We start from the raw sequence: 11,566 nt of genomic DNA, 5'->3' as shown, positions 1-11,566 counted from the left end.
TAGTTTGTAAACAATGATAATATTTTTGTTGGTAACAATGATTAAAAAATCATTTGTTTTTCAATTCATTCGATAAGAGATTGATGTTACTCGCCATACATAGATATATATCTATGACTGATCTAATAGATTTTTTCATGAATTCTTATGCTAAAGTTAAATAAATTAAAGTTATGTTTTTTTATTATTTTATAATATATTTTAAGATGCTTGTATGTAAAATTTTTTTTAAAAAAAGATGGGGACAATTTAATATAATATTAAAAATCTTGAGGTTTATGTTCTCTGCATCAACAAACAATGTAGAATCAGATCAGGTAGGAAGGCAAAGTTTGTTTAACTAAAATTATCTGAGAAAAAAAATGGCATTGCATATTTAAGGAAGTAAAATGTGAATGTGATATACTTCAATCTAACTGTTTTTTGTCCCGTCAAAATTGATTTTACCTTATTTATGTTAGTATGGGACTTACACAGCGCTCATCCAGCATCAGGCTTTGCCTTATTAATTTCTTTCAACAGCAGACCTCTCTTCACATCCATCAATTGTTGCACGGTACCAAATGAAAGCTTTAAATAAGATTTTCTTAACCCAGATAATGGTTTTTCTTCAGAGAACCATGAAAGCAGACCAGAGTCCATTTTATACGAGGAGAGATAGAGAGCAAGCAAATTGAAGCAAAAACAAAATTTTAAAGAAATATGGCAAAGTATGAATAATTTTATGGAAGTATACACCATATAATTTTTCTTAATTCTATCGTCAAAATCAAGTGCTAATAGCTAGCTAATTCCTAATTAAATTACTAGTCTACGTCACTCAATAAAAATGATTTAAGTTTAACTAATGAAAGAAGATGCGTATACCCAAAGAGTAAACCTTTTTTGGGCATAAAGGCACTCAAGTTCATAAATGGTCCCACAAAATTTATAATTTATCAATTTAACATTAAGAATTAATAATTAATTTCAACATTTGCATATTCTGTTTCTTGATCAGAAACAAAATCTAGTCTATAACCTATTTCGGCTATGGGAATGAGCAATACTACTTTGCACCATCCCCAAAAAGAGATGAGAATCGTAAGGGAAAGAGGGAAGCTACATCAAAATTATTCCAAAGTTCAAAATGAACCTAACTCGGAAAGCATGCAGCCAATTAAGATACAACTATTCATTGCACAATACATAATCATGGATGTGAACTGAATTAAGCCAAACTAAGTTTTGCCTTGTACCCACACTAATCTCAGAGTCATTTCCCATTGCCTCCAAAATCTCACAAGGAAGGTACACTTAATTGTCAATTGAGCCTTCTTCGATGCCAGTAAACACAAGTAATATTTCCATTACGTACCTTTATTTGCACCATCAGTTCTTACTGCCACAGGCTAACCTGAAGTTTAAAGGGTATTATTTTTCCTCATGATTTTTATGTGTAAGAAACTTTTCCTTCTCCATTTTTGTGGGTTTGAAGCAATATGACACTAACTTTATTATTTATGAAGTATGCATTAATTTTATTTCCTTTTTTTACTCTCTACCAGTCATAATTGATCAAGAAGTAGAGAAGTCTTCTCTAATCAACATATAAAGAGGAGTATGTTACAGAAATATTAGTAGATAGTTGAGAACAGGGAGGGATTTATGGGGGCCATTAGGGGGAGAAGTACAAAAAAAAAATAGCCCTCCTTTTTATGGTTTCCTAGATCCATCCTGGTTGAGAACTTTCATAATTTAGACTAATTTTCACATGATATGTAATCATGTATCATTAATTATTCCTCGTAACTCAAAAAATTTAAATATGTGACTCATACAGATTGACCAAGACCATAAACAAGTGGTAAACAAGTGGTAGTCCGTAACTACCTACCAAATAATTTCTCAAGCAAGTCCACAATGTGAATTGCATGCATGATTCTTTTTGAATTTATGCAAGGGCTTCATTCCCTACACTTATCTAAATCTTCCTTGAGCATTTCAATCATCTTGTCCTTCTCATATATTACTCCTACGAGCCTCATATTTTCTTCTTTGAGTGCCTCAAATTGGCAAACTATCCCTGCAATTTGAGCTTCAATGGCCTCATCACTCAACTCAAACACACTCTCCACAACTCTAATGACACGCCACAAACTCACCACAACCAACAAACCACCTCCTTTCCTCACCACAAAGGCTTCCAAAAATATAGCCCCTATCGCCACAACTCCATCAATAACATACCCCACATGCTTGAAAAATGAAGAGCCTAACCCCACTAGCAAAGCCATTGTCTTTGCCAAAAGAAAACTCAGAATGCCAATTCCAATCCAATGGAAACATTGTTCTGCTACGCTGTTCATCACGTTTCGCTCGCACGAAACTAGAGAGGAAGATAGCTCAAGGATTGTGATGATGAGGTCTACAATGAGCAATGAGATTGTAAACACGCGAACCGATGTTGAATCCAGAAAATTGGCCAAATGAGTACGCCATAATGCTCTATTAATATTCAAATCTTGTGGGCTGGATTTGGTGAATAGATGCAGCCATCTTTGCCTTCTCTGCCATGATTTCACTAAACTTTGGACAGATGAATCTAATGTTTGCATGGAAAAAGAATTGGTGGGGACTTGTGTTTGATTGGCTTCTGAGGAAACATGGACAGATTTCAAGGTGTTCATTGATGAGAAATATTGCGAGGTGCATATTATTAATTTGGTGATATTTTCATGATTTTAATACAAGAGAGTAATGATGGTTAACTTTGACGTATTGGATGTGCCATGCTCGTGAAGTGCAAGTAAGCTTTGAAGGTTTTGCAAACTTTAGCTTTGGGGTCACGTTAGACGGCCACATTATTTGCAGTTAGGTTGTACGTCGTCATGAGAATTAATGTCTTATGAGACACTCAATCTTCCTTTTATTGGATTTTACTCACTTATATCATTATTAAATATAGTATATAGTAATTTATTTAACATTTTCTTTTAAAATTAATTATAATTTTTCGTACATCATCTATCAAAGGTCATTGACCACAGAATGGTAGGTAACATACAGGTCATCACAAAACTGAAGGTTCGAGTTCCGTAAGTCTTTTGAAGTCACTCTTTTTTATGCTTTTGTTTTGATTTTCACACTTTTTCTCTTTTTATGTATTTGACACTGGTAGAAAGTGTGATCTTCTAATGGTTTTAGAATTTTATATAGTTAATTGAACAGATTACGATGGAGCATTAGTTTACTTCAGGAAATGCGATACTTGTCTAATACATTGATGGGAACACTTTTTAGTTTTTATAATTCACATGTTGACTCTCCCATGCTTTGTACATGTTTATGGAATGTTCATATAGGTAAATGCTGCTTTGCACAAGTTTGATTTCGTGTGAGTTATACTAACTGATGTTTGACTGAATTCTTGTGATAATTGTGGGTAGTAACTTTCGAAATATGATTTGTTTTTACCCCAGACTTACAGTAACTGTTCTGTATTTTCTTTTTGCAGTGAGTTTCTTTGTAAATTTTTGTTGTACTTAGTGAAAAAGGAGAATGTCAAACACAAATCTCAAATCTTCATAATTTCCACCATCTAAGAACAGTTAGTGGGATAAGACTTTTGTTGTTGTTTGTATCAATAGCTGGTCTCACCTTGTTTTCTGCACACCTACACTATGATTGTACTACCCCATGCATATATATAAGGCGATGAAATTCAAGGAAATAATAATCAATCATTTTCTAGTAGGAAAGGATTTTGTATTGCCTTCCTTGCAAGTTGGAACCAATATTTTTCATTGCGTTAGCTGGTTCTTGGTTTGAGGCACATTATAATTATATTTGTAGCTTAAGGTACAAGGGAAATCGATTGTGCAGTACTATAATCAACTCTCCTAGCGTTGATTTGGATCCTTGGATTATTTCAAGGCCATTGAATGTCACATTCACACCATGACATTGGCTTCTTGGTTACCTTCAGGATTTTCAATTTTAATTAGTCCTAACATTAATGATTAAAGTACCTGTTAATGTAATTGTTGAATTATTGATGCTTATCATTGTTGCAATTTGCATTAGTATATCTTTCTCATACAATAAATATGCTCACAAGCTGAAAACATTAAAAAGAAAAAGAAAATATATATGCACCATAGCCAGAATCAGCACAGTTGCATAATTTAACTTGCTGAAAATAGTAAGTAAATGTTTTTCATCCATAAGGTGTGTTTGGGTAAACAGTTTAATTAAACACTTATCAGTAAGTTCTTTTCTAACGAGAGCTAATTATTCATGTGCTCGACCGTGAAACTTACTGAAATGAGTTGAAAAAAATCTGATTTTTTATCAAAGTTTCTCTATAAAGCTTGAATAAGTTCAGTAGGTCATAGGCCACTTCCATAAGCCTAAATAAGTTCTTCTAAATGCTGCCTAATTGCTTCTAGTTTACACAGTTGAGAATTCTAAAAAAATAAGGCAGTTGCCAAATGCTGCCCTATAGTCTGGATTTCCAAAGGGAAATACATAAGTAAATGCAGAAATAGCTAAACAAAGTACAGCTACTATGAAAAATCAGTTTTTTTTTATTGATCTTTTTCATGATAAATCTAGAGCCTGAGAAATAAGTCAATTAATCAAGTGAAGAAAATGCAAAAAATAAAATACACATACCTCAAGCCTTAATAAAAGACTAGCATACATATTTTCGAATTTCCATAAGTCATTTCTTTTCAAAGTGTTGGTATTGATTTATAAATTTTGTTGGTACAAAAAATGCTTGTCAACGTCAAATTGCTGGTGACTAGTTTTTACCTATTACTTTCAAGGCTGCATATTTCCTGTGTACTTACTGACCATCAAATTTTCCTTGTTTTCTTTGAACTTGAGCACACATGTAGAAAGCGTATGCTAGTATTACCTTGAAAGCAACCTCATCAACTGATATATATGTGAAGTTCGGAACATTTTGAATTAAAAATGTCATGCCCATAATTTTTTATTTAAAAAAAGTTTAGAAGTAAAGATTCTAGTCTTGAACATTCAAAAATCTTATATTTTTAGAACAATTTATTCTTAGCTTTAAGATTGTAGGGACTTAAGGTAGAGGAATTTCTGTTTATTTTGGCGAAAACTAGAGAAAAAGTTGAATTATAGTCTCTTTAAACAATCTGATTCATTAACAATAAAAGTTTAGAATTTAATTTTCTTAAACATATTTTATAAATATTAGACTTAAATATGTTTTTAATCCTTAATATATACCCGAATTTTGTGTTTGATCTTTGGTAAAAAAAAATCTTCGTATCTGCTTTCTGATATTTCAACAGTTTTGTTTTAAATCTCTACCATTAAGTGATAACATATCTGTTAAATATTTGATAATGTGATTTGTGGCGACTCAAAAATCGCTAATATTTGTTTCAAATATTGAGAACCAATCCTTCACATACCTTCTTCTCCCTTCAACCTTCATCTTCCAAAACAGATTTCAATTCTGAAAAACATTCCTCTTCCCAATCTTTCTCAACTTTGTCCCTTTTCCTTTTCCTCTTCCCAATCGCTTTTGTATCCACATTAAGGTTTTTTCCTTCGTCGGAATCACGCTTCCTCTTCTTCTCTGATTTCTCAGAAGCTTCAATTACAAAAACAAGGGTATCAATGGTTGGGGTTGGGGTTTTGTTCGTTTTGTCCTTATTCCTCTTCCACTTCTTTTCCTTGCCAAAATCGATGTTCATGGGGTGGTCACCGTCATTAGGGTTTTGAGTGTGGTTTGTTGATTCGGAAAATGGAGTAGGTTTTCTTTGAAAAGGGTTGTCATAAAAAAATAGAGAGGCGACAGTGGTTGCGATGGTTTGTTCCGGCCCCCACGTCCTCGTTGAAAAGCGCACCCTATGGTCCAATCCATGCGCCTTTGGGCCGCCAAGGTCCTCTCCTTCTCCCTCCTCTTCCATGATCACCTCCCTCTCTGTGTCACCGCCTTCAACCACTCCTGTGTCCTCTGCATCTCTGTCGACGTTGGCCACAAGGTCATCACACTTTGTCGCCTTGACATCAATGATGTCATTGGCGTTGAGATCCTCAAGTCTCGTTGCTTGTTTGGCACGTCAATTGATACAACCTCCTGTTCTTCGTCAACGCATTCGACCTTGCCTTCTCCTTTTCAATGTTTGATTTATTTATTTTTTACTTTAATTGATTCTAGCGGTTCTTAATTGCCATAAAATTTAGATTTGATTTTGAAACAAATATTGATAATTTTTTAGTCGCCACAAATCACATTATCAAATATTTAACAAACATATTATCACTTAATTGACGATAGGGATCTAAATAAACTTTTTAAATATCAGGGAACAAATGCAAAGAAAATTTTTATCAAAAGTTAAACTTAAAATTCAGATATATATAAAAAATTAAAGACATATTTAAGCCTAATTATAATGTGTAGGTAGTGGATTTTATTGTTAGTGGGGCCTTGACTCATCCTTTCAAATGTTCGCAACAGGCCCGAAACCCATTTAACTGTATAGAACTCTTCTTGGGATTATGGATTGACCAATCCTTAATGCACTTGGGGGTGCATCAATCAAAGAGGTGCATTAAATAATTTCTCTTTTTCTTTCGGCTGACAACTTCACGCCTTTGGGCCCAATTGTTACAATTTCAATCGTGCAATGCACACAGCCACGTGAATGTCCACATACATACATTCCGGTTCCCATGCATTGTTTCTTAGTCGAAATTTTAGGGCCCTTTGCACTTCGCAGCAATAGATTTGGTGACATCCAACGACACAATACTTTTTCAAGATTGTGGCTGTTAGATTTGTGAAAGAGTCTAGCTGCCACCCAATATTAGGGTAAATTATTGTATGATTTGGACCACTAATTTGTACGTGACATGTAAAAAAAATTATTAACTATTTTTCATAAATTAAGAAACTCAAGTATATTTACATAGAGAATGAAAGGTGTGGGAGAGGATTAGGGTTTGGAAGGGTTTAAAGATTAGGGATTTTCTAATTTTGGTACTTAGAATCTTGATCTATGGGTTTAGTGGTTTGTAATTTTGTTTATTGCTATTTTTTCTTACTGTGAGTTGTTGCCTATTGCATCTCTTTCTCATATTTTTGTTTTTTCAAATTTTCAAACCACCCCTTTTAACAGTTTTACACATATGGGAAATTTACAGCGTCTTAAAACTACTAAGATGGGAGGTACTAAAAATAAGGACAATATAATTATGGGGATTATTAAGATTGATCAAATAATTGTGAGAAACTAAAAGTAGTTTTTGTGAAAAATAAAGGATCAGAAAAAATGTTAAAGTACTAAAAGTAAATTTTGTAAAAAGAATGAGAGATTAAAAACATAATTTATTAAAAAAAATATTACACATTGACATCACGATAAATTAGTTTCTACTGACTGTCAATCGCAATACTTATAGACAAAAACCAAAATTATAACAGAAAAATAATTCAAAAATTAAGACCGGTCCAAATTTTGATTAGAGATCAAAAGTAAAAAAAAAAAAAGGTAAAGAGATAGAACTAAATCTTTATTTTTGTTATTATTTCTTTTGGAAAAAAAATACATTAAAATTAAAATTTAAAGCATAGGCCTAGCCATGACAATAGGGCGGATCGGGTACGGGTATTGTCTCTCGAATCCCTTACCCCGACTCCTCAACATATTCTCATACCCATACCCGATACCCGACGGGTTTGAGTTTATTGTCCCATCCCCGTACCCGTCGGGTATTGTCTCCACACACCATTTAGAAAAATATTTTTTTTTGTAAAAAAATATTAAAAATTTGATTTTAGAAAAAAATAAATTGATTGTTAAACATTTATTTTTAACTACTTATATATCAATAAATTTATTATAACGCGTGTGTCTACATAAATAGTTAAGAAAATAATATTAAATTATGTAAAAAATTTAAAATAAAATTAACTAGTAATAAAAATTATATGCCTTTTGTTTAAATTATGCAAAAATTTTAAAGATTTTAAGTGGCGGCACTGGTTCGGGGTCGGGACGGGTCTAGTAATCTCATACCCGTACCCGTACCCGACTTTTGGTTATCGGGGAAAACCCGAACTCGAACCCATACCCGATCAACTCAGATATTACCCGTTAAAGTCGGGACGGATTCGAATAAATACCCAGTTTTCTTACCATGTCTACATAGGCCGCGTGCTAATATGACTGTTGATAATAATTATGGTTGAAATTGCAGATCTTAATGTTTCCTTTGTAGTCACATATTTATATTCACGCTTAAACAGCAAGTGGCGTCTGCATCATTGTTTCTCTTTGGGACTGCATGTGAGGATCCTTACGGCTAATCTAAATCTAATAATTGATTCCTACGAGATAAGTTATGAAGAGATTGCGACCCATTATTCATATATGTATAAATTACGTATTATTTTTTTTTACATATTTTATAAATAATATTTTAAAAAAATAATATATATTATGTATTTTAATTTATTTTGAAATTAATGAGTTTCTTATTATTTATGACTTCAATTAAATCTATTATCAATTTTACATATTCACAAGGATATATAAAAATATATATATATAAAATCTTAAAGCTAATTATAAGTGAATTACACTGACTATTCTCAAATTTCCTTGAAATTACGCAAATCCTTTTGCTTTTTTAACATTGGCATCAATCTTCCTTATAAACATGGTGTAATATTTTTTCAAACATCCAAGGAGAGATAATTTAATATAGATTAAATGCCATTTTTTATTTTTTATGTTTTAATATATTAAATTTTAAAAGTTTTATTTTGATTCTTTATTTTATTTTTTTATTTAAAAAATTAGTGTTTTGTTAACTTTTAAATTTAAAAAAATAATAATTTAAAATAATGACAACTAAAAAACATCATAGTAGGTATTTTTAAAAATAAATTACATAATTGATCATTTAAACAAGCACAATTCAACCAAATAACATTCTTACTCATAGGTTGAGGTCCCAAGAGACATTAAAGAGATAGACTTATCACATAGTGATTAGTTGGATTAAGATCATGAGTCTATGACTTATATGGATTTGTCTAAAACTTAAAAAGTATATTGTCTTCCAATCTTAAGCCAAAGAGAGAAAGGAGACTTATAAGATCATATAAAAATGACCCATACATGGGTCGGCCTAAAACTGGAAATATACAATTTCAAAATAAATTAAAACTTTCAATATGGCATATATATTTGAAATATAAGTAATAATGTGTAAGTGTGCATTTGAGTGTCCATTCCATCCATCTGAATGTCAGTCTAACTCTCCCTTCTTTCCAAGTGTTTGCATTGAAATGTGGGAGCATTTCAAACACACCCTAACAAGCAATTCACATGAGATTCAATGGATTAGCCGATTAGGATATTAAATGCTGTGCAATGATTATTTCTTAATGTTAGGCAAACATGTTAGCATTCTTTTATGTCTGTATGTTTTCGTGTGCACTGTTCAATGTTGGAACACATTTCGGACTAAAATGTATTGATTGATGCATTTCCTTAAGTTGTTACAAGTTAACCTTTTGGTATAAATTTGTTTTCCACTCCATCAAACAAATTGAAGTTATGACTTGCACTCAAGTACTATAAATAATTAATTTGAATTCCATCATGATTCATGAAAGCTAATTAAGGGTATAAGGCATGAAATATGGTGCGAGTGGGCCCTTTCCTTTACCCCTAACCATGCAGCCATTGTTGTCTATAAGAATGATTGATGTCTGAAGATAGAACGCACATCCACGTTTGTCTTCATTCTCTTTAATGTAAAGGCTCCGTCATCCAATCTCTAATCTTGGTTTGACCTACATTTCCCTGTTTAACGTGTATCATTGCCTAACCTCCATCGATTTCGTTCATTTTGCCAACTTAGAAAAGTGGATTAATGACCAGTACTCTTTTGTCTGCCTAAGCTTTTTAATTTATCTTAAAATGTTTCTTAATTCAAAAAAGTTTTGAAAAAAATAATTAATAGTATTTTTATTTATTTATATTTTACTTAAATATTTAGCTGTGTTTAAACGTAAATTTTAAAGGCTAAATTACACTTTTAACTATTTATCATTTTATTTAAATTCAACTTGATTATTTATCTTTTAATTTTAATTCAATTTGATCTTTTTATTGGTTTAAAATTAACGTTGTTAATAATTTTAGCATAATGGTGATTAAAAAATCACTTTAAAGCAATACTTGCCGGCTTAGATGAATTTGCTTAGCATAACTGACAAAGTGGCAATTTTTAATTGTCCCAATAATATTTTGGTGTGTATTTTATCTTTGTTGGATCTTGCTCTTCTTTTTCATCTCCTCCTTCTTTCTCTCTCCCCTTCCTTTTCGTAGTTCTCTTTCTACCCCCTCTGTAACTTCCATACCTCTCACTCATTTTTCTCTTCCTTTTATATGTTTTCCCCTTAAACTAATTTTATAACTTTTTAAATAATCCTTCTAATTTCCAAACCAACTTTTTAATTTCTTTTCTTATTTAAATTTTTCTAATGTTTACTTTTAGAAAAATTATAATTCTCATTTTTTAATAAATATTTATAAATTACATATGATAAACATTAAATTAGTTTATTCAAACAAAGTTATATATATAAAGTTGAATTAAATTATCAGAATAAGTATTTTAAGAATGAAAAAAAATTGAAACAATTAAGTTCTAACCAATTTAAAATATTTTAGAATATCAAAACTCAGGAGCAGCAAAATAAGTTTTGAGCCAAAATTACTAAAATTAAAGAGTTTGAAGCATCAACAACTTTGGATTCCTGTTTCTTATACCTAGGAATTCTAGTAGATTATTAAACCTTATTCTTATCTTTTTCATGGTGAATATAATTCAAGTGACTGTTAATTCATAGATAGTGTACTTAAAAGTAAGATATACAAAATTTTGCGATTTTTATAAATTTATGCCAATAATAAATATTATAATTAAAAGTTTGTTACATAATATTTCACTCACATTTTATAATAAGTTGAAATCTTTCAAAATTGTATAAAAACAATTTTATGATATTAATTATGCATAGTAAGGAATTACACTAAATAAATTTGAATAAAATAATATAATATTCATGTCCACACTCTCGTTAGAGGAAAAAAGCTTATACCGACCTCAAACCAGGTATTAGTCAAGGATTTATATGTTATTTTATTTTATATTTTTTTATTCACATATTTATTTATTATGCTTTAGTCACCTATTTGTGACTATAATTTAGTAAAGCAGAAAATTTATCTTATAAATAAGACTATTTTTCCTAATAATTACTATTAACTATTATTAAAATTTCCAATTAAAATTATTTTTTTGAAGCAAATTAAATTATTATTATTCAATCCAAAGATTGAAAAAAAAAATGGATTCCATTAATGAATCTTAAACTGAGTTATCACTATCTTCTGTTTCCTAAGGAAATAGTAATAATTCACATATTAAACAGACAACTTAACTATGTTTTTGCCTTTAAAAGAAAAAATATGTGTTTACCTAACAAGAGTTCATTAAATGAGAGTACAGTAAA

The 11,566-nt window shown here is 30.9% G+C and overlaps 1 protein-coding gene across 1 annotated transcript; it reads right to left on the bottom strand.

Moving 5' to 3' along the window:
- Positions 1-1,946: 1,946 nt before the first annotated feature.
- Positions 1,947-2,669, bottom strand: LOC114368565 (voltage-gated hydrogen channel 1-like). Its single transcript, XM_028325781.1, has one exon. The coding sequence runs from the start codon at positions 2,667-2,669 to the stop codon at positions 1,947-1,949; it is 723 nt and encodes a 240-aa protein (XP_028181582.1).
- Positions 2,670-11,566: the final 8,897 nt, after the last annotated feature.

Source organism: Glycine soja, chromosome 9, assembly GCF_004193775.1.
Source record: "Glycine soja cultivar W05 chromosome 9, ASM419377v2, whole genome shotgun sequence".
NCBI classification, from domain to species: domain Eukaryota; kingdom Viridiplantae; phylum Streptophyta; class Magnoliopsida; order Fabales; family Fabaceae; genus Glycine; species Glycine soja.
This window is presented reverse-complemented; position numbering and strand designations above follow the sequence as displayed.

Coding starts and splice junctions, on each gene's coding strand:
- LOC114368565 (XM_028325781.1), bottom strand. CDS start 2,669: ATGAACACCTTGAAATCTGTCCATGTTTCCTCAGAAGCCAATCAAACA.